The 22,911-nt window shown below is 41.3% G+C and overlaps 1 protein-coding gene across 3 annotated transcripts in view; it reads left to right on the forward strand.

Annotated features, from left to right (window-relative positions):
* The window catches only part of LOC311023901 (uncharacterized protein), a 92,718-nt gene that overhangs the window by 32,753 nt on the left and 37,054 nt on the right, over positions 1-22,911 (forward strand). For 2 of the 3 annotated variants that reach the window (XR_014598256.1, XM_084026011.1), the window contains one exon: positions 13,955-14,091. Coding sequence is in view for 2 of the 3 variants with exons in the window: in XM_084026011.1 (XP_083882137.1) it covers positions 13,955-14,091 (137 nt within the window). In the remaining variant the exon portion in view is untranslated. Of the gene's footprint in view, positions 1-13,954; positions 14,092-15,511; positions 15,550-22,911 lie in introns of all 3 variants that reach the window. The other variant, XM_084026012.1, reaches the window with a different exon arrangement.

Here is a 22,911-nt window from a genome sequence, read left to right on the forward strand (position 1 = left end):
TCTAACTTAAATAAAATAAATAAATACCATTAATAATTGCTGCAGTAAATTTAGGTTTGCCACTTACAGCGCCCTCGTTGTGCTCTGCATACCTAAACCAATTGCTGATGTAATGAGTTACACCTGTGTTTTTCCGCTGTTACTCTCTTTCGTGTTCAGCGTTCATTTTTATATCTTTGGAGAGTCAATATATTGAACATTATTTGATCTCTGTACTTAAAGAGAGGACAGGGGGAAAAGATAAAGGAGGCATCAGCAAAACAGATGAGAAAAATAGGAAGCAGAAAGAGAAAAAAGGAAAATGGTGAAATATTGTGTATTTCCGTGTCTTGGATGGGAAAAACATCATGGACGAAGAAAGTAAAGTTAAAAAAAAAAATACAGTGGACAGGAAATAAAGATGAAAGTTAGCTTTTGAATCAGCATTAATGATACTTGATTCCCATGTCCGAGTCTTTAAAGTTTTGAGAGTTCATGACCCTTTGCCTTTTTTAGGGGTCAAAAGGACAACTACCATGAGATTGGATGTATTTGTGTGTGAGTGTTTGCACGTGTGTATTTTAATGTTTCTAGTGAAATGCACATCTGATATGCGCTGAACCCTTAACCCCTTGCAGTGCATATCCTTGGCTCGGGACATGCATCGTTTGGCAGGCTACTCAGGAAACAGCAATGGTGTGTGTGTGTGTGTGTGTGTGTGTTGTGTGTGTTTGTGTGTGTTAATTGCTAGGTGGGTGTAGTTTATATTGGTTTGGTTTGAGTTTGGTTTTTGCCTTTTTAAAAAAATAGAAACATCTTCCAAAACAAGCAGCAAAGCAAGGCTACATTCAAAGCTAGTAGTAAAATCAGATCATTTTCAAGTGCGATCACCGCACTACATCTACATCCCTTCTGTTTCCCTGATCCTGGCCCGCAGGCTCATTAAAACATGTCGGTATTTGTCGTGTGGAGAATCATTTTGAGTGGGTTCATTTTGGGGTCTCTGATTATCTTCCAAGACTTAAAGTAGTTCTGTGTTTTGTTAAGCAGGTTAACTTTTATATGTAATAGATTACATTCTGAAAGTAACCTTCCCAGCTTTGTTCACACTATAAATGCTTTTATGGGCCTCGCGGCCTTGTACAGTATGTCTTTCATGTATAAGGCTTTCAGCTGTGTGTCAGCTCTGCCAATAAGACATGCTGTTTAAGACTTGGCAGCTAGTCTGAAGTACGCAGTAAATGGTTTGCAGCTGACTTGAACGCACGGTGGCTTTCAAACTTTTCTAAATTATTATTATTTTTTGGTTGCAGCCAGAAAAGGATTGTGTTGGGTTACTGACCTCCAGTGTCAGTCACCCTGCCCCACGTCTATGACTTTGCAGCCTGGGCAAGCTTTACTAGTATTACCTTGCATGTAACTTCGGGTGGAAATTTCGCCAAAGTAATTAAAGGAGCCCATTTTTAGCTCCTGAGGTCACCGTCGAAAACTCCATGACCCGAAGAGAGGAGAACATGCGTGTGAGTGCTTGCTTGTGTTTGTCAGCAGTGGTGGAACCAGCCATTCCTTTCTACCTGACACAGCTCAGTAACCGCAGACACACACACACACACACACACACACACACCTTGTGTTTTAACAAGATAAGCCTGCTGTGCTTGTTCTCTGTAAAATCGACAACTAATATGTATCAGGAGGGGAAGTTATGATAAAGATGATAGAGGTTGTTGTTGTTGTTGTGTGTGTGTGTGTGTGTGTGTGTGTGTGTGTGTGCGTGTGTGCGTGTGTGTGTGTGTGTGTGCGTGTGTGTGCGTGTGTGCGTGTGTGTGTGTGTGTGTGTGTGTGCGTGTGAGTGTGTGGGATAGAGAGAGGGCAGGAGAGAGCAAGTAGGGGAGGGCTAAATCTTAATTATTTACAGCTGAGCAACTGAAACTCCCCCCCACCCCTCTCTCCCTCTCTCTCTCCCCCCCCCCCCTCTCTCTCTCTCCTCGTCTACCCTATAATCCAGAGTTAGGTTATAAACACGGTTGAAGTTTCCATTTATCTCGCTCAACCTGGGTGGCCGAACTGTGTGTGTTTCTGCGCGTCGGTCTGCATGTGTACGTGTGTTTTTGTTTGTCTATTTATGCATCTCTGTGTGGTTTTGTGGACACACTGTGACCTTTCATGACCCAGATTGTGCTCGTCCCACCGTGGACGACTCCAATTTGATCACGTTTGTCTAAACAGAAACAAATGACATTGCAGAATGATACTTTCTTTAGTGTGAATTTCGCTAGCTGGTCCCTCCATGAAGACAAGTAGTTTCAGTGTCTTTGGCAGAAAGAAAACACACTGATACTTCATAGCATCAAGAGAAAATAGTCACATCACTGGAAATTGCAGGGACAATAACATAAATCAAAATACAGGAATGGGGGTATGAACAAAAACACATTACTGGGTGATGTATCTCTGTTGTGTTTACGTTATCGCAGTTGTCACACCTGTATTAAAGCCTATAAGAAGGAGTAGTGCTGTATTGGATGACATCATAAATTCTCAGACACACAGAGATCACCAGTCTGTAAGGCTCCTTTTAAAGAAGCCTCATGTTTGAATGTGTTGTAACAGTTGTATTTTGATGCTTTATTGATCCCTATGCTCATACTCTGTTCTTATTGAGGTCAAAGGTCAAGCTTAACTACAGCAGCACTGCAGCTTGGAGAGGTAGATGGTGTCACAATATAACCCTTAACTGACTTTTTGCTTTTTGACAACAATATCTTAACATGGGTAGTAATTACTTGAGATTGAAGTTTGTGCTCGTGCTCTGACCGCAATTATACTGTTGTTTATTCATGCGACTGATTTAATACAAAAGTAATAATGCAACAGAAAAAGTTCAAACTCACCCTAATATTGACTCCAACCCCCAACTAAGAAGGCTATTACTATCACTGATACACACTTTATTTCTCTTTCTTCGTAATAATGTTTGTTTTCATACCACAGACTAACAACATGCAAAACTTCCATCCAGGTCCAGGTGTAACCCTACAGTACATTTTTTGCAGTATTAAACATATACGTTGATCTGTCGGAGTGACTATGTATTAAGGCTTCTGTATGCAAAGCTGTTCTTCGTGAAGAAAGTAAAACAGTGGGGTTTTATGGTGTCTCTAGATTATAAGGTCTGCTCACCAACAACACGGTCATAGTTACAAACGTGTCAGGGCCTAGAAAACTGAAGCCTGGAAGGGGAAGATGAAGCAAAACTAGCTTAAATATGAATAGCTGTGTAGCAGATCCTGAGAGTTGATATGTCCATAGGTGGTTCTGTTGCGTACTCCATTACTGGCCGTATAAATCAGACATAGTCAAAGAGGGAGGCAACAGGATGGTATGAGAAGTTGCTGACACCACTCTTTAGGCTGTTGAGTTATAGAGAGTCTCTATATGATCTGTGGGTGGCCTGAAACCCTGAGAGAGGCAGGAGCATAGTTTGAGCTTGTTCCGTGGAAAGTGAAACCAGCCAATCCCCTCAAGTCTTACATCAACATCAGAATGTTATTGATGTTTTCTATTTTAAGGTGAGAGCTTTGAGGGTCTCTCTCGCTCCCTGTATCTCCCGTTCTCCCTCACTTCCCTCACTATGTCAGAAAATAAGCCGGCGTGGCTAACTTTCCCTGAAGTTAATGATTCAGAAGAGGTGTTGGCAGGCTAAATTATCACCTTCTGAAAGGACCCATTGAGATCCCATATGTTAACCGCACATATCTGCAAGCAAAGCTCGACGCCAAGAAAGCCCAAGCCTCGCCCTACCCGAATCCAAAAAAAGAGTTTGTTCAAAACTGTTATAATCTGTGGCTGTTTAGCTCTTTGTCAACCTGAAACCCTCCCCCCCCAAAAAAAGTGCTGAGAAAATTTGAATAAAATATGGGTCATGGCCCATTTTTAAGCCCCGAAACACATTGAAGGAAACACTGCCTGCAGAAGTGGTTTAAGCCATGTTGCTATGAGTAACACATTTTATTCCATCAACTCTGCCTGAATGATAAAAGCTTAAGTAATGCAAAATCACCTTTGGAAAAAAAAGTGATGAATTGCTGAAAGACTGACTCTCTTTCAAGGTGTTACTTCCTTAAGCACTTTTTTCCTCCTGCTAGGGTGGATTCATGTATGTGCAGGTTAACCATGCAAACCTTAAATCACTTAACTGATGTATTAGATGGTTCGACTTCTGAGGCTTTTTTCCGCACATTCAACCTCTGTTGCCAATCCTCCCGTATGAAAATCATGAGATGAAAAATCCCCGAGATGAAAGAGCAGAGACTGAGCCGGTGTAATATGACAGCTAAATTGACGGCATTGGACAGACTAAGCTGACTGTTCTGAAGGTCTAATGAAAGGTTTCTTTGAGAGACCATGTCAGCAGGTGAATGGAGGTGAAATATGCCGGCTCCCTCCTCCCCCCTCCCCACCTGTCTTCAGCCCTCCTATCTCCTTCTCCCTCTCTCTATCTCTCTCTCTGGGCTCAAAAGAAGGCTAGCCAGGGTTATTACTGCCTCCGATGGTGGTCTGACGCCTGTGTGTATGTGACTGAGGGTAATAAACACTCATCAAAGCTCTTATCTATACCGTGTGTTATTTTCGAGGACATGCTAGCTGAGGTAACACACTGTCTGTATATGTTTTCATTCTAGGAATTATCTTATATGTGGGAGGAGATCGATCCTTCCTTCAAGGGGAATATGAACTTTTGAGCCTTTTTTCTTGAATGTACATATGATTTGATCTTTCTGTCCACCCATCTCTCATGTGTGTGTGTGTGTATGTGCGTGTGTGTGTGTGTGTGTGTATGTGCGTGAGTGTGTGTGCTGCTAACAGAGGCAGTTATTTCACTACAGCTACCAGCTACCTTTGATGGTCCTTCTTGATTTATAGCAACATTAAAAGGCTGTTGCCGGCGTTTGCATTTTTATTTTATGTTTCCTCTCCCTTGCATGAAGAGACACTATATGACTTATTAGTGCGACAGATTCTGCAGAGGACAGTAATTTGGTTTGTGTGTGTGTGTGTGTGTGTGTAGGGGGCGGATCGGCGAGACTGCAGTCTGTGCTGCATGCATTTCAATGATTACATATCAAATTTCACATCATACTTTTCGTGGAAAGTTAAAGAACAAGAATTTAAATCGTTGCTGATTTGAAAAAAAATGCTTAGGAGAGCAAAATTGATGCCATTTTAGTTTACTTACACTGCATTTTGATACAAGTGGCCACATTGGACACAACATATAGTGAATTAAATCAACTCACCTCGATATACATTAATGTTCTGTATACTCTGAGAAAACTCATTCGCAATGTATTGATGGTTTGACAGACAATTATGTCAAACAGGCAATTAATCAAATTAGATTCTTGTCCAGGGACACGTGAACTTTTTTCCCCCTCAGAGTGTTTAAGTGAACACAAATGTACACTGTTCAAACTGCAGCTTAAGACAAAAATGGAACTGACACCACCTTGCATCGGGCCCCAGGGCTAGTGAGAGACAATATGTTGTTCTAATATGCAAATTTTGTATTAAGAATTCAGTGAAAATGAGCGGGTGAGATGATCACACCATTAAAAGTTAGCATTAGCAATGTAATATGTTAATCAGGCCAGATGGGACCATTCTGTTTGTGTAAATTAACTCACTCGACTTCTTTGTCGTCGGACCTGGAGAGATCGTTCTTGACAGGCCTTTGAAAACGTTTCCATAAGAAATACACTGAAATACAATGGATTGGCTGAAACATTTATAGGTATGCAACTTTAAGAAGAAACATATGGGCAGGAATATGTGTCACTAGAAATTGAATCATTTGTATATAAATTGCTCAACTGAGTAACTGCATTAAAATTAATTTTAAAACGTCCTTGAGGTAGAGCAATGGAGTGTGATCCTGGTGTTGGTTGAATTTAAATGTCTATAGCCGCTAACGGAAGGTAAGTCTCCGGCGCTGCCACATGCTCTCCTCCCGACGTTGTAATCTCCTGGCGACAGATGGACCAAATGGAAATCAAAGTAATTTTCCCATTTTCGCCATTTTGGATCTAATCCAATAAACCAACTATCAAAATAAACATCGGTTAATGGACCGGAGTTGTCAGAATCTGCCCTCAGATCGCTCTTCCTCAACAGCCTGCATTATAATTCTTCTGCATCCTACAAACTGTTGTTTTTCTGCCAAAAACATTGTTGGCTTGGAACATAGAAATTGAAAGCTAATTTTGATCCATTTTTTGATATAAATACACACTACAGAATATTGGAATTCAGTTCTAAAATAATAAATTTAAATTTCAGATTCAGTTTTTCAACCCAAATGTTCAAATATGATTTAAATACAGTTTCTAGTCACACATATTTCTTCTCCACCCCTAGCAACCTCCATGCTATGAACACTGCGGTGCAGCCCAAGAATTATGAGGATTGATTGACTGATTAAATTCTGTCTTGAATGTATTGTTTTGGTGGATCCACCTGAACCTGCCGTAACCTTACTGTGAATGGCTGGCACATTGCCATAAGAACAAAGTGTATACTGCTGGTCCCGTAGTGCCATTATTATAATAAAAATGCAATAAAAACATGGAAGGCAAAGGACTTTGACAGCTGCCTGTGGTCAAGTTTAGGCAACAAATGCACTTTGATTAAAACGCGTCAAACGTTTGGTTTTGGTGGAATCTCGTGTTTCTTGCTTCAAGTCATTGCTGACTCTCTCCCCATTAAACAAAAACCACAATCTTCCCCTAATCTCCCCTAATACAGGCCTAAAACAGACAGAGAGAGCAGACAGTCCACAACAGGATGAAGCCTTGGGCTGCATTCATTCAAAATCCGACACCTTGCGGGATGTTTATATGTGCTTAAGAATGTAACCTTGGTAATGAAAAAAAAAGTTTATGCTTCTGACTGATGGCTTTGTTCTCACTAACGCCATTCTCCCTCTTCAACCTTGATTACCACTGTGCTCTCTCTGTCTCTCTCTTGCTCGCTTATTGAGCTGGAGAGGAGGATTGAATGTTGTGTTTACAAACAGCAACAATGGTGACAATGTGGCTAAATATCATACCATTAATCCATTAGGATTCGACTGAAATTACTTTGAGTGTATTTATAAACTGAAACCTATTGGTTCTGTTCTTTTTGCCACAAAACATGACTCATCATCTATGCTTCATTTTAAGTATTCATCACTTTGCCAGTTACTCTGCCACATATTGGAATTTATGATTTCTAAAACACTGGAGCTATTCTAGCAGAAAATGGGCCATCTAATATATTTTTTTGTTTATTTTAGCAGTGGTTATCATTTCTAATTATGTTTGCCCACCACTCATGGACAAATGCAGGAAAAACAGCATTATAAACTAACTGTTAGCTAAGAGCAAACTCCCCCTGTTAAAATCCATTATTTTTCATCCTCTGAATTCTGTCATTATACCAACAACGCTGAACAAACTGTCTCTCACACAACTCAGTATCTCCCTTTGGCCAACATCAGTATTAGTTTTCCACCACTGTCCCTGGGTATGTTCTGGCTCTCTGGCTCCACAATCCAGGGCATATTCTAAGATCCTTAACCCGGCAGCGAGCTTTGTTATGGGGCTTTAGTCCAGCTCTACTCCTGGGAGGTCCGACAGCTCCTCCAAACCCCCTCCAGTCACATTTTGGCTTGAAGGATTTTTTTTTTTTAATTTTCAATCACTCGGTCCCAATCCCAGGGACAATTAGAGTTCAGCACAGAGCAGTTTATAGAAAGTGCAGAGCAACAGAATATTATTTTGGAAAGTCGAAATGGTCCCCTGTGTAAGTGAATAGGCTTGGAACAGCAACATTGAAAGGGAAAAGAAAGACATGAATAATACAGAAACAGAAATAGGTTGCTTATCTTTTAACAATTTTTACTTCCCGCAAAATCTTGTTTATCCAAATCTCTTGGGAGTTGAGGTTGTCCAAGAAAATTAAAATGTTCTGCCTCGACATTCATTGAAATTCCATCCCAGGTCTTATTCAAACTCTGAAATTTGAATGGAATATATTTTTAATTTTCTTTTGCTTGTGCTCATTATCCCAATCCGCCAGTAACATCAGAGATCTGATGTTTTGACACACATTGGTTGAACAATATCCCACAGTGCTAATGAATTGTTACCACCTGTCGCATTAATGCTTGGGGATGTTTGTTGAGACAACAGATCATTTTCTGTCTTTTTGTCACACTCTCTCTTGTAACACAATGTAGATTTGAGACTCCACAGTCTCAGTACTGCACTGAAGACACAAGACCGATGTTTTTACATCCAATATTTGCTCAAGTCCAGTACACAAGACAGACAATTAATCTGACATTAAAACAATCAGTGTAAAATCAGCAAGTGTTGCTGTTAGCCATTGACAAAATACTGAACGCTCAACTTTTAAAGGCTTAAAAATAAACTTGGTGCACTCAGCCACCTCTCTATCTTGTCAGCATGAGGTCATTGTCTGACCCAAGCCCATGATGTCATTTCCTTCATAAACAAGTCCAACTTCCTCCCGAGGGGCCGTATCAGCTGAGCTTATCCTGTGAGTGCCCCAGTGGGACGAGTATCCTTCCCTCCCTTACACCCACGCAGACACACATACACATACACACACACACACACACACACACACACACACACACACAGCTAAACTCTGTATTCATCTTTTTTCATTTTGTACAGCGGCATGAAACTATACTTGCTATTCTCAGCACAATACTGTGTTTAGGTCTACAGTGTTTGACACAGAGGTACCAGCATGCTGCAGAACCACAAAAGATCTGTTTGGTGAGTCAGATGTATGTAGAGTCTACTTGTGTGTCCCTGACTCACAGCACAGATTAACTGAGTGAAAGCATCTGACTTTGCACTGGGCTGTTGGTGAAGTAGTGTTTGGTTTGCACAGCAGTGTGGATCAAGTGAGCAACCACAACCTCCACTGATGTCAAACAACTCTCAGGCACCCCGGTATGTGGAATTCAACAGCCTCACTCAGGCCATTTTAAAGGCCCTGCGCTCCTGTACATTTGCTTGACTGGAGCGTGTAGACTGTAAATCAGCAAAAGGTAAAGGGAAGGGTTATGAAACGATTTTGGTTTGTTTTTTTATAGAGTGGAGCACAGCTGTAGCCTGCCTGAAACAGCATGGGCTGGGTTATAATATTCAGCCAAGGTAATCACAATCTAGATGAGCTTTCAAGCTGATGGTTGCTGGTGGGAGGGGAAAAAAGGGGGGGGGGGACCTGTTTTCTTTGCCAAAGCCCCTCCTCGCTCGGTTTCTCAGGGAAGGTTGACATGGGTTAGGAGTTTAAAACTGCTACACACCCATGTGTTTTAACAGTTCTCCACCACATGTGTTATCAGCTGAGCCATGAATGTGGGAAAGCCCCGCAGGCAGAATGACATCATGCCCTGTGTAAAACTAGATATAACTTAACACACAAGGGTGTGACTGAAAACGTAGGAAATGGGAGAGAAACAACTGAGACCAATGGAAACAAATGGAGATAAAAAAAAATGCCCAGAAACTGTTAAAAAAATGACTCTTCTCTCCACCTTTTGCAAAGGTGCAAAACTATACACTGAAGCAAAAGGTGTACTCCCATCTCTGAATCAGACTGTATGTTCGAGTTTAATTCCAGCAGGACCTGTGGACCTCTCAGCCCTGCAACAGTAACATCCTTTACACTACAAAAACAATGTAGACAACCTGGCCCGTATCGATGTGTTTTACCTCGGCTTGGCTGAAGAAATTGATTCTTGGCTTCAAATTGATTTTTGCATGTGCGAGCCCTTTAAAAGCTCTGGCCCAGTCAGCTGTTTAGTGTTGAAATGTTTAACAGTGAAAAGGTTCCCTGCATATGTTATCAGTTTAGCCATAATGAGCAAGAAGCCCAGTGGCAGAGGAAGATAATTTATAGTTTAAAACCAACACACGGGGCGGGACTGGAAAATAGCAGGGAATCGTCAATCTTAAAAAGATTGAACACAATGGAAACAATGTTGGCTACACTTTGTCTGCATGGGCTCATGATGATATGTTGTTCGCTCACATTAGAAACTTCAGCATGTTGAAGTAATTGCTTTTGACGGTAATACAAACAATGAGCACAGCGTCTCTTCAGTGCTGCTGAGTGGGGCAACAGAGGACGGACGGCCTATTCAGCAGTGGAGCTTAAACTGCTCATAAACATGAGGACTCTTTTCAGCAAAACACCAGTAATGACATTAGATCGGCCTATTTAGTTGCCTTCATTATATCAACTGAGCAATTGAGAGTGAGAGAGGTGGGACTCTGCGTCCCAGCTCAGGTTTTAGTGTTTTCAGTAAATAGATAACACAATGTAATTGTTTCCTGTGTTATATCAATCTTAAAGCAAACATGTTTTATTCACCCATTCATATTACAATCCTTTCACTCTAATTTGAGTTTGTTTTAAAACATTTAAGACATTTTATACCTGATTTTCAGGTGACATAATTATAACATCATGTTATAATAAAGTAAGCCTAATTTCCCCTACTGTTTTTGTTACATTGATGATATTAAAATCAACATTAGGGTTTTATGTGTAGTGGTGCCTCCTCCACCACTCAACAAGGATTTTCTTTTTATTAGAAGAGATAAATCAGATGAAGTCATATGAGCACCGTTTTTTCCGCTACAGCACTAGCAGGTGAGAAGTGGTGAACTGCTCATGTTTTTCAACTAAACGGGAAAAGGCTTTAGGGAAGATTACACAGTCATTGTCATCACCACCATGACCACTGCACTGACCGGCACCATCATCATCATCGCCACAGCTTTAACCACCACCACCATCACCATTATCATCATGATTATCTTCCAGAGCTCAACGCATGAGCATCATAATGCTGAGATTTAGAGCCCTGTTGGAAAGATGACATCATTACCCCCCCTCTCTAACTCTCCAGGGTACGACTGACTGAGCTGAAGAGCAGGGAAGTAGTTCTGTAAATGATGTGATGTGTTGGCATCTTCGCAGGAATCGTCAGCTGCTTCCCTGTCTACAGCTCACAGAAAAGGCCCTGTAGGAAAGTTGACATCATTCTCATGCTGCAGAACAATAACTGGCATCCCTCATCTTCTGACATTAAATTGGCATATGTCTGGAAGAGGGGAGATGTATGACAACAATGGAAATCGTTGGCCCTTCTGCAGGGAAATTGTCAGCTGTTTGGCGTTCTGGAAATAAATGGAGGGGATTGAAGTATTTTAGCAGAGCAGCAGACTTGCCAGAGACACGCTCCATGAACTGTGACTGTAAAGGGTTCAAACAATCCTTGTGAAATGCTGTCATACTTCTCTGTGCAAACTTCCAACTGTATCTATGCTGTAATGTCTAAAATCAGTTAATAACCCTCTGGAAGGTGACTTCAGTCTGCCCTTGGGTTAAATGACATAATTCCCAGACTCTGGGATCATATGTTTAAAAGGTGAAACTGATATAAAGATTGGGAAGTAAGAAGCTTGAAAGCATTTGAAAAAGCATAACCACATTGGAGCGCTTAAAGGTTAAAAGCCTTAAACCCAACATGATTGGATCTGAACACAGAGTACTTGGCCTCCTCCACTCTCCAAATGTTTTTGATTGCAGGAAGTAAATTAGTGAAACTTGGAATCGGGAATTCATCTGCCATAAGTGATTGATGGACTCATTCAGCTGTGTTTAACTAAAATCAAAAGTGCTGCAGGCAAAAGGAATTAAATCCTGCTGGATCAAGAAACGCTAACTGATTTAAGTAGTGGTGTGTGTGTGTGTGTATGTGTGTGTGTGTGTGTATGTGTGTGTGTAGAACTCCTCCAGTGGATTAGCACCCTGAAAGTGACAGCATGGTGGGAAATGATGACCGCAGCGCTAGAAAGGTGTGAAAGGTTTGTGTTTGTTAATATAGCTGTCAGCAAGTTCCTGAGAGAGAGAGAGAGAGAGAGAGAGAGAGAGAGAGAGAGAGAGAGAGAGAGAGAGAGAGAGAGACAGAGAGAGACAGAGAGAGAGAGAATGAGAGAGATACTTTGTGGTAAAAAAACATGCCAAATGCCCAAAATATCCGAGACACACACACACACACACACACACTAAAATCAAAGTGGTGCGCCTTCTCAGAGAGCTGGCAGCTATCTGTTGTCATCTTGTTTAAATCCAGCAATAGCAATATGCATCAGTTAACGTGTCACTGTGTGGTGTGTAGGAGTGAGTACACATGCATATTGCTTCCACAGTGACTTCCCATGCCTGGCATTTTTATTGATTTCATCAAAGACATTTTAATCAGAATATACATGTGCCAGCCATCTGAGTCATATATATAGTATAAACTGCAGGAAATTGTGTCAGAAATGCATGCCGTATTATACGACTTCCTCACTGCAGTTCCTCTAGTGACCACTAGACGATGACTCCAAGTATTGAAGGGGTTTAGAGGGATCCCCGCTTCGGCCTTGATGAAGAAAGTCAAATCAAGTTTTTTCATGAGACTCCAGTCTCAATAGCTCATTTTACTTTTAGTGTTTGTCTTGAAGTGGATTTGTAAAAATAGCTATGAGACATCAGGGAATAGAGAGGTAAGACTTGATGGAGTCACCCTTGCTGCTATTCACGCCAACCGAGTGGCACACTATTTCAATAAATGATTATGTCATTTATGCGACTAACGCTTTGGTACTGGATCAAAACGCTGATTGCATTTAAATATTGAATCACAACCATTAGCTTTATGGGTCGGTATGATTGAGAAGGTGCCGGCATCTTGATCTACAAGTCCTGATCATTAGGACCTGCTGGTAAATTCACAGGTTACATGCTGGTGTCCTCGACATTTATTGCTCCTGGCCTGCTTTATATATACCAACCTACCGGATACCAATCCTGTTACATACAGCGCTGGGTGGCCACATTTGACATCCAATTTGATGATTTGAATGTCATAAACATATTGTATGGGTCAGGACATCGTATTGTTTGACAGGGTCATCTGGTGGGTTCTCACATGATCAGGGGGGAGGATGAGTAACCTCTTTCATTGCTGGGACCTCTGGTTATTGCTAACCGCTACAAGGGCCTGCGGGCATTACAAATCTGAATCACGGATATAAAATGACTCAGAGGAGCTATAGTAATGAGAGTGGTTTAGGATATAACATGCTATAAGGTTGACTCAGTCCTCTAAGGGGTGATGGCATCATCCTCTGAACGATGAAAACCTGGAGCTTAAAGTGTGCTGCATGCACTCGCTTTAGATGTGTCCTTAGGCACAATACAGCTTGGTCTTGGACTCACGCGAGTCACGATGATGTCAACAGAGGAGACATTGTGTATTGTGTTTTAAATCAGCCAGAAGTCTGCCGGCTGAATCATTTGGGTTACACGTGACTCATCTGTGAAAATGGTCCACAAAGTAACTTCCTGCTATCAGATCGGAAAAACATGATCTGTGAAACTGGGTGTGGTGCTTTGGGCTCCAGCTGTCACAGAGAGGTGTGAAGGTATATGACAGCTACCTTGACATCCACGGAGCAAAAATGTTTAGTCCATATTTATATTTAGATCTGCTTTGGGTTCTGTTGTTGAGGAGGAGATGTGAGAGTTTTTGCATCGGACTGAAGCATGTGACCAGACCTCCCTCACACACACACACACACACACACACACACACACACACACACTTGCCTTCCTTCCTGTGGAATGACAATGCTTCCTTGTTTATGCAGTAACCATAAAAACACAATCAGCCACAAGTCAACACTGACTGACTCCCAACAAGCTGGATTATTGCTCTAATTGAGCTTTAATAAGCCCTTATTAAACGGCCGCAGGCCTCGTTAGGCAGTTCATTAAGTCATTTCATCCTTTTATTCCTTCATTAAGTCTCTTTTCTTCTCTCTTTTCTTCTCAGGGAGTGTGGGAGTGGTGAGGTCTGGGAGATCACGACCTTAATTCTCTACAAGACAGATGGTTTAATTAACACTGGAGGAATCCTCACTGGCTCCAGACCTCTTCAATGGGAATGTACAGGGGAATTGGATTGCCAAGGTAAGGCACTAAGTTAATGTGTTTTTTACTGGCAATATACAGTACACTAATATCTTTTCCAATTACAGCTACTGTGTTCCCTGCATTTACAACGTAATTAGATGCATTAAAACCATACTAATAATGCATTTGTAATGTAGCATTGTTTTAGAGAAAACCCTGATAAAGAACAACACAGGTTAAATTAAATGGGAGCAAATTTCTATTTTTTTCCACCAGACCCTAACGTGAGGAATAAGAAGTAAAGTAAATAAATAAAAAAAAACATTGCAAGGTGGACAGCTACTGTATTCACTGGACTGGAAATTAGGAAACTTTTCAAAGTAACTGACGGAAGGGAAATTGCAACAGAGGGTTACCTTTACTGGCACTTCCCCTTCATTATGCATCCACCTACTCTGTATGTGCAGTTTCCCACAGTCAACAGCTGACAACTGACATATAGCTACTGAAGTTCACAAAAAGTTGAAAATGATGCTGGCAAACCATTTGTTTTTGCATGGATTGTTTACTTTTTGAGGAAATTGTTGACCTATTCATTTTATTAAGCCACAAATCCATGTTTGACAATGAAATTGTCAATTTTCTTCTTTTGCACATGGCAATGAACTTTCCCCTCACTGTAGTATCCAATTTACACTCAACTTGTTGTAGATATGGTTGCCATGCATTTTGGGGACAAACATTTATTGTACATTTAGATTTATGGTGGTTGAAGAAACATAATAACTAGTATACAGCAACAACATGCGACGGGAGACACACCTGTTTGAAAGATTAGAACCCAAAACACTGAAACTGTTCTTTTGAAGAGAGTAATGCAAACTGTTTACCCTGAAGCTCAAAAGCTAGAGATTGCAGCTAGTAACACCTGCATATGTTGTGTGTGGGGATTTCCGATTCTGTGTGAAATATTCAGAGAACTTTGCACGCACAGACCTTTTTTCCTTTTCACGTGCCAATAAACAACACCTGAGCCACTTTTTGCGGCAAAAAAAGATACACCCCAGAGAATCTTACGGGAAACAACATAATGTGGTTTGTTTTTGCACAAGGAATCGGTATTAAACTAACATGGATAGTTCTGTTTCCAATACATAAAAAAACAGGTAAACACACAAACCAGAGAGGATGTTTCAGTTATGCTGCATGGCTCTGGCTAAATGTGTGTGTGGAAAAACAGACAGTGATAAAATACTGAACCAGTAACACACGAGGACTGGGCCAAATTTAGTCATTTATTTTGACAGGAGTGTGTGTGTGTGTGTGTGTGTGTGTGTGTGTGTGTGTGTGTGTGTGTGAGAGAGAGAGAGAGAGAGAGAGAGAGAGAGAGAAATAAATATTGTGTGTGCATGCATGTGTGTGTGTGTGTGTGTGTATGTGTGTGTGTGTGTGTGTGTGTGTGTGTGTGTGTGCACAGTTCGGATCCTGCTGAGGAGACAGATGTTCATGGCAAAGGTAGGCAGTGATGAGATGCAGTGTTCAAATAAATCCAGTGTGTGTAGATGTGTGTTTGTGTGTGTGTAGGTTTGTGTTTGTGTGGGGGACTGCTCTTCCTCATGGAAGTCAGAAAAGCTGTCCTTCACGTGCTTATGTTGTTTTCACGACATTTTCTGTGTGTGTGTGTGTGTGTGTGTGCCTGTGCATGTGTGTGTACTGGATGTTGGCATGAATTAGTGTGGACAGGTAAGACCTTCAGCCATGAAGTGATTGAGTTTCCTGAAGCTTCAGCAGATGTCCAAACCCCGGGATTCACCCTCTGCCTCTTCCCGTCTCTGTTGCTTAGGATTTCCTGAGCTCCTGTTTCTGTTCCTTCTGTCCTCTTTGACTCTCTATAAACACACGTCTATTCAACTTAACTTCTTGTACACAGACACACACACAGTACACACAGAATATTGACTGAGGATATGCAGATAAGCATGCACCTGCGCACAGGCAGAAACAGAAGGAAGTGCTGGTTTGGATGTTATGTAAAAATGATAACTCATGTAGGAAGACATGAAACACACACACACCCTTCTATGTGAAACAACGTGTTACACAATAAGAACCATGAGTTCCATAAAAAACGCAGAAGCTGCCAACTGTTTGGATCTCCGCGAAGGGAGAAATGAAACTCGTCAGCTGAAGCCTGAAATGAATAATGTGTCAAGCCCATTTTGTCCGATACAGAATAATGCCCATCCACCTTTGATGCTGAAGATTTACAATAATGATTATCCCAACAAAGCATTGGTCATTACATAACTAGAGTGGGAACTCTCCAGTTTAGAATAATTCAGTCACGTCTTAATCTGGAAATTAGGTGGAGAAGCTTTGGACAAACGCTGAACCCACAAGATCACCTTTTGTCTGCTGAGCAGGCCAACACTTAGCTCTGCATTCTAATTGGCTGTAATCTACTCAATGAAAGCAATCAAAGGCAAGCAATTACAAGGCACTGGTCGCCAGCCCTAGGGGCATACACATGCATGTGCACAAATGGACACACACACACACACACACACACACACACACACACACACTCACACACACACACACACACACAGACACACACACACACAGGCAGTCACCCACACATTTCCTGTGCGTTTCATGCAAGGCGTCCTTTTCTTCTTTCTCTTCTGTTTGGAGAGGAAGTGCAGATCTAATGACTTTTCCTCTGCGTCACAAACCCTGCATGTGGGAGGCCGACAGCCGCGCTGCACGTGTGTGCATGTGAGAACCTTTATGTATATATGTATGAGTTCCCGAGGAGCTCGATACATGCAGGTTTTGTTCTGTATTTGTTAGTGGCTTAATGTGTAATTTTATGTTTGAGAAAGTTCACATTTGTGCCCGTACAAAAAAGTTATGTGCATGTGCTCTGCCGCTGTTGAGCATTTCTGGTCTGTCTTTGAAGGAGAAGTTTTTCTCTGAGGAGTTTTGCACACATGCCTGTTTCACCGTGCACATTTAATGTGACCATGCGGCGCCTGTGGGACACGTCTGTATGTGCTTCGCGATGAAGAGTGACCACGCGGTACTGTACAAGCGTGCAGTTTGTTTTTGCAATGTGCCTCTTGCTCAGTTCTTGTAAACACCGCTACCAGTGAGACCAAGACCTAGTTTGTAGAACTCCATGTTTTTCTGTTTTTCTGTACCACTCACGCTCTCTATATCGATCCTAATCAATATTTTATCTCTTGTGTGGATTTCTGTGGGCCGAGCTGAAATTTCAGTTATTATTTGTTGTAGTAATACATCCTATATTTATGACGGTTGCTACCAGTGCACCACCTAGCTTTTACATCAGTGTCCCATAGCATCATTTTTAAGCTTTGAAGGAGAAGTAGACCCCCAAATCAACAGTGGGCTGTCAAAAAATGCAGCTTGTTTGAATATCATTTTAAAAAGTTTGAGAAACATTTTTCAGGGTTTGAATTTGTGTGTCCTCAGGATATAGGTGATGCAAAGTAAATAACATTCTGCACCTTTTTCTCATTCTTTTACTCTTCATTGATTTCAATTGTTTTTAAAGATACATTTATTGTGTAATATATTCTATATACTATATTTCAAGTCTATATTTCAGATCAAAACCTATTAAAGTATTATACATTACCATTGTTTTTGATTTTACTTATGGTGGCATGTCGGTTTTAAGTTAACCAACCAATATTTGTTACTTAACAATCAATGTAAACATAACATTGATCAGTCAGTTCATAAAAAATAAATAAAACGGGTTCACTGATGCAGGGCTCCCTTACTAAATATTCACACAATGAAAAGCTAGCTCTGTTCTGTTCCAAGAATCTAAACTACATCTCCGAAAGTGTGAAAAATTCTTCTTGGGAGTGAAACAAGGTTAGCTAATCCTTCAACGCTTGATTCCCCAATACAGCTGCACACAGTTCATCTGGGGCCACAGAGAAGTGTTATGCTCAAAACGAGCACCCATTCAAAGACCAAGGTTGATGCTTAGCTATGAGCAAGCGACTATTGAAACATTATTTTAGGTGAAATGGAAAACAGAATCAAAAACAGCCTTTTGATTGGATCCAGGGCCTTTGCTGAACTCTTCTTCCAAACTCATCATTCCCCTTCCCTACCTTTGCTCTCCGGAGCCAACTCCATCATTTCCCTTACCGTGTCTCGCGCTTATGAACACCCACTCTCCTTTTTCCTTCCTTATCTTTCTCCCTCCCTCCTTGCCCTTCAATCACTCCATCCTCCCCCTGTTTCATTCCCTAACTGTGAATCTCAACTCTTTTTGTTCCCCTCCATCTTTATTTTCCTCATGGGTTTCTCTCTTACTACCTTGACATCCCTCTGTCCTTCTATATCTCTTCATATCTTTCAAATCTAGATTTTTTTTTAACTTAAAATATGCCTCATTGGCTTTCCAAGAGACAAAAATGTCAAGCTGTACAACTTCAAGTTCGGCAACAGAAGAACAGCTATTTGAAAGAGATAACAGCGAATCATTAATGTAATCAGTCTGCGTGCTGTAACTCCCATCTCTGAAATGAACACAAAATTATACAAACATGATATGAATACAGTATGCCACAATACAAATTGAGAAAATGATGGGGGATTATTTGTTACAACGTGACTCAGTCATAAACACACACAATTAGATTTGAATATAGTTTCCCCACACAAACACAGGACATTCAAACAGGAGACAGGAGTCTCTAACACAGGAGACCTGTGTTAGAGACCGGTGTTTGTTTTTACTAAACTAAATGGTTTGGTTGCCTAAAAACATTAACCACATGTTTACTGTGACCATAGTGGTTAGAAAGTGGCACCAAAGCTTCTGATCCAAGCATCACTTTGTGACGAGTCGGGATAAGAATGTATTGTCATTGCTGTCCGTGCAGTTAGTCACGATGTGTCTATAAAAAAAATGTATTCCCAATTGAGCATTTGTATAATTTTGCTTTTTGAACGAGTTGTATCCATTTTATCAAGCGTCTTTACAGCAGTTTAATGGAGGGGTTGGATTCAGGTTTCGCCTCTTCACCAGGAACATGTTTAGCAAGTTTGTTTCTCCCCCTCCCTCCCCTCTCTGTTGCTCTCCTCCAGCTCCACATCATGAGCTGCGAGACTACTGTTGCAGTTGAGTTGAGTTCAGTTGAGGTCAGACAGACAGCGTGTGCTGCTCAAGGAGACGTCCTGGTATTTCCTCTCACTCTCTCTTTTATTTCCGTGCTCGTCGCTCCCACTGAGCGTTGGAGGCTAAGAAGAGCTCCTCGGAAACCCAATCTGACCATTAGAGCAAATAATAATTAGAATAAATGAAGTACAGGCTGTCTCTCATTCCACTCCTCAGCCTTCCTTTCCATCTCATCTCCCATGTGCGCCCACGCACACACACTCACAGACACACACACACACACGCACACACACAGATGATTTATTTATGTCAACATAAATTACAGCAATAATCTCTGGTGTACTGTATGCGATTGAGAATCTGGTGCAGTTGGTGCTTTCACAGTAATGTGTTGTGGGGCCTCGATGCTGGCTAATTTTGATTGGTGTGTGTCTGTGCGCATGTGTTCTTGTAAACTCACTTGGCTTTCCCCCTAACAAGTTTGATCTGAGTAAACAAGGAGCTAGCCAAGTCGAGAGAGAGAGAGAGAGAGAGAGAGAGAGAGAGAGAGAGAGAGAGAGAAACAGGGTCAAAAAGTGTGTGAAGCGGCGAGAAAAAGGCAGCAAACACTTACTCATGCTAAACCCTGAAGTCACGGACAGGAAGCTGATATTTTCCCAGACTTACTTTCCTCTTTTTTTTTCGGAGTCTGATCCGACAATTGTAGCGTCCTCCGAGGGGGGCTAATAATACAACAGAGCCATTGTGCAAGGCGTCATTTCCCTTCGCCTGGTTTAGCAAGAGAGAAGGCGTTTGCATGAAATCTCTCCGCTCCCAGCGTGGTTGGGTGGAGCTTTCACTGCCATCAGATTGTATTGTCACACCACCATCGTAATAATGCACTATTATAGTCGAGCTCAGATGAACATGAATATGCAGATAACAGTGCTCTGCTGTGCTGATCTAGCTCGGATGTTGCGGTGTATTTCCAAGTGATTTCTTTTCAGGTAAAGCAGCTGCGGATGGAATTAGATGAAAGTAGGCGTACAGAATAAGAGAGGCTTTGAGAACGGGTAAACATTACACAAACAAGTGCACCGCTGGCCATTGTAGACATTTAGCACGCATCCAGAAGGAATGCAATGAGCAGTATTTGATTTGTAGATACGGAGCTGTAAATACACACACAGTGAATACAACCATATACACAGTCAAGGCCACTTTGAGTGTTTTTACAGTTAATGTAGATTCACATTTGTTAAGGATTATGGAGTTTAAAAGTTTGTTCAGACAGAAAGAGAAGGACATTTTGGGTTAGCATCATTTGCACACTGAACCGTTTGTCTTTGTTTGCAACTGAACAACCAAGAACCTGGTCGGCTCTCTCACCAGACCAAATCATCAGCCATAACCAGCATCACCTTTTCTGGCTCAAATGTCCCTCTCTCATCAGCAGTCACAAATCTTGGGTTAAAAATGGACCCCCAACTCATTTTTGAATCCCATACCAACCACCTCTGCAAGACCTCCTTCTATCACCTCCGCAACATTTATAAACTCGGCCCCATTCTCTCCCTCTCAGACGCAGAAAACACTGTCCCATGCCTTTATCTCCTCCAGCCTGGACTACTGGAACGCACTTCTCATCGGGATCCCGAACAAGAGCCTGCATCTCCCAAATCCTCCATTCACTTCACTGGCTTCCTGTCTCTACCAGGTTAGAGTATAGGGTTTCCCTCCTCACACACCAATGTATCCATTGACATGCCCCCCTTACCTCAAAGAACTTCTCAAACCACAAAACACAACACGCTCGCTCCACCCACTCCCTATACGCAGAACCAGACTTAAGACCATGGGAGTTAGGGCCTTCTGTGCTGCTGCCCCACGCCTGTGGAATGCCCTCCCTGACACCTTGAGGGCACCACAATCTGCTGACTGTTTAAAAAAGGTCTTAAGACATTTCTTTCTTGCAAAACGTTTGCTTCCCCCTCTTAGATGTTTAAAAAAAACATTAAAGAAAAATATGTTTTGCCTATTATTTTTTTTATTTTATTTTCAACAAAACTGCTTTTAACCTGTAGCTCTTTAAAATCTTCGGATGAAAAGGGCACTATAAATAAAATGTATTATTATTTATCTAATGCCGAGGCTCTTAACTCAACAACACACCAGAAACTCTGGTTCTTTCTGTTATTTTCCTTTCTCTCTCCTGTTCTTTACCATCTCTCAATGTTTATATAGCAGATTGGTAAAGCCCAGGGGAAAGTGAATTTTGGGCGAATAATTGTATTTCTTCCCATTGACTTTACTTTCTGTCCGAACAAACAGGAAGACTTCTAGAGTGTTTTTGTTTTATCTTGCAACTGCAAACAAACACATTTGATTGTTTGTAATACTTTCTATTTCTTACAGAAACATAACCTGTGTTGTTATTTCACTCATCTGGTAGAAATTAGAGAGCTACGAGATCGAAACAAACGTTGTGCAGGTAGATATGAACTGCACCAACATTATGTGGAAGTGTGCCATCAGCATCATCATCTCCTTTACATGAATAGCATAATCGTAAGGACCATTATGACTTGGCCTAACTATAAACTTTATTCATCCAAATCTGATAAGCAAACTACTTTGAATATTGTGTAGATGATTTTATTTTGATAACAGTGAAACTAACAATTGCCATCTGAATCTAATGATCCCAGATCTGGTTTGTATTTATTGGCATTGCAAACAACAGGAACTTTGAGAAATAAGGACATGATGCATAATAATTTGTGTGAAATTTAAGTTCAAGTGCAAGGTGGGTTTTTTTGTCTTTAAGGCATCTAATAAGTCCTCTAAAGGTTTCTTTGTAAACAGCTGAGTAACTACATTAGCATTTCTTTAGATTAAAAACATCCATAATGCTATGTGTCTTATTTGTCCTGTGGGACGGGGCTGAGTTTTATTAGAAACTGTGTTGTGGGCAGTCGTGGCATTGAAAATGGTCCCACACAGACTTGAAGGCTGAATGTGCGATGAAATTACTTGTGAGATGGATGGCTTTTGTAGTGTACTTGACACAGCCTTATGAAAAATATAAGTGATCCTGCAAATGAAATATTAACCCTAGCATTGCATTCATATTCACTTAAAACCTATTCCTATACCTACATCGCATCCAGCGTGTGGACTTTCATACACTATAATGTTGTGTTGAATTTTTAAACACACAAACCTTCACTTATTATTCACCTTTCCGAGACACACAAATGATCAATGGCGCGGCTGGAAGATGAGATGATAATATAAAATCACAAGGAAAGCATTACTCTTACATGAGTTGTGAGAAAGAAGCAATTTTTATGACCTAGACAGCGCAACATTAATAAGACAAATCACCGTGTATCCCAGCTTACCCTTGATCATCCCCGCAGGCAAAGCAAAGCCTGTCTGGCCAGGTTGACCAGTTTGTCTGTCTGTGTGTGTGAGCGTGTGTGTATGTGTGTGTGCGACTGTAGCCGTGCCTGTCTCGCTGTTTGTCTCCCTGTTTGGATAACCATGCATCTTTCATTTTATCAGTAAGTCTATCAATTGGTGTGTGTACGTGTGTGTCCATGGGTGAAATGACCACTGGGTTTCCCGCTGTGTTGACCACACGCTCCACTCGATTCCCCTTTCCTCGGGTCCTCCTTTTTAACCCACCTGGCCGCTCTACCTTGACCACCCATGTTGTTCGGTCTGGC

Source organism: Eutrigla gurnardus (assembly GCF_963514095.1).
Source record: "Eutrigla gurnardus genome assembly, chromosome: 14".
NCBI lineage: Eukaryota > Metazoa > Chordata > Actinopteri > Perciformes > Triglidae > Eutrigla > Eutrigla gurnardus.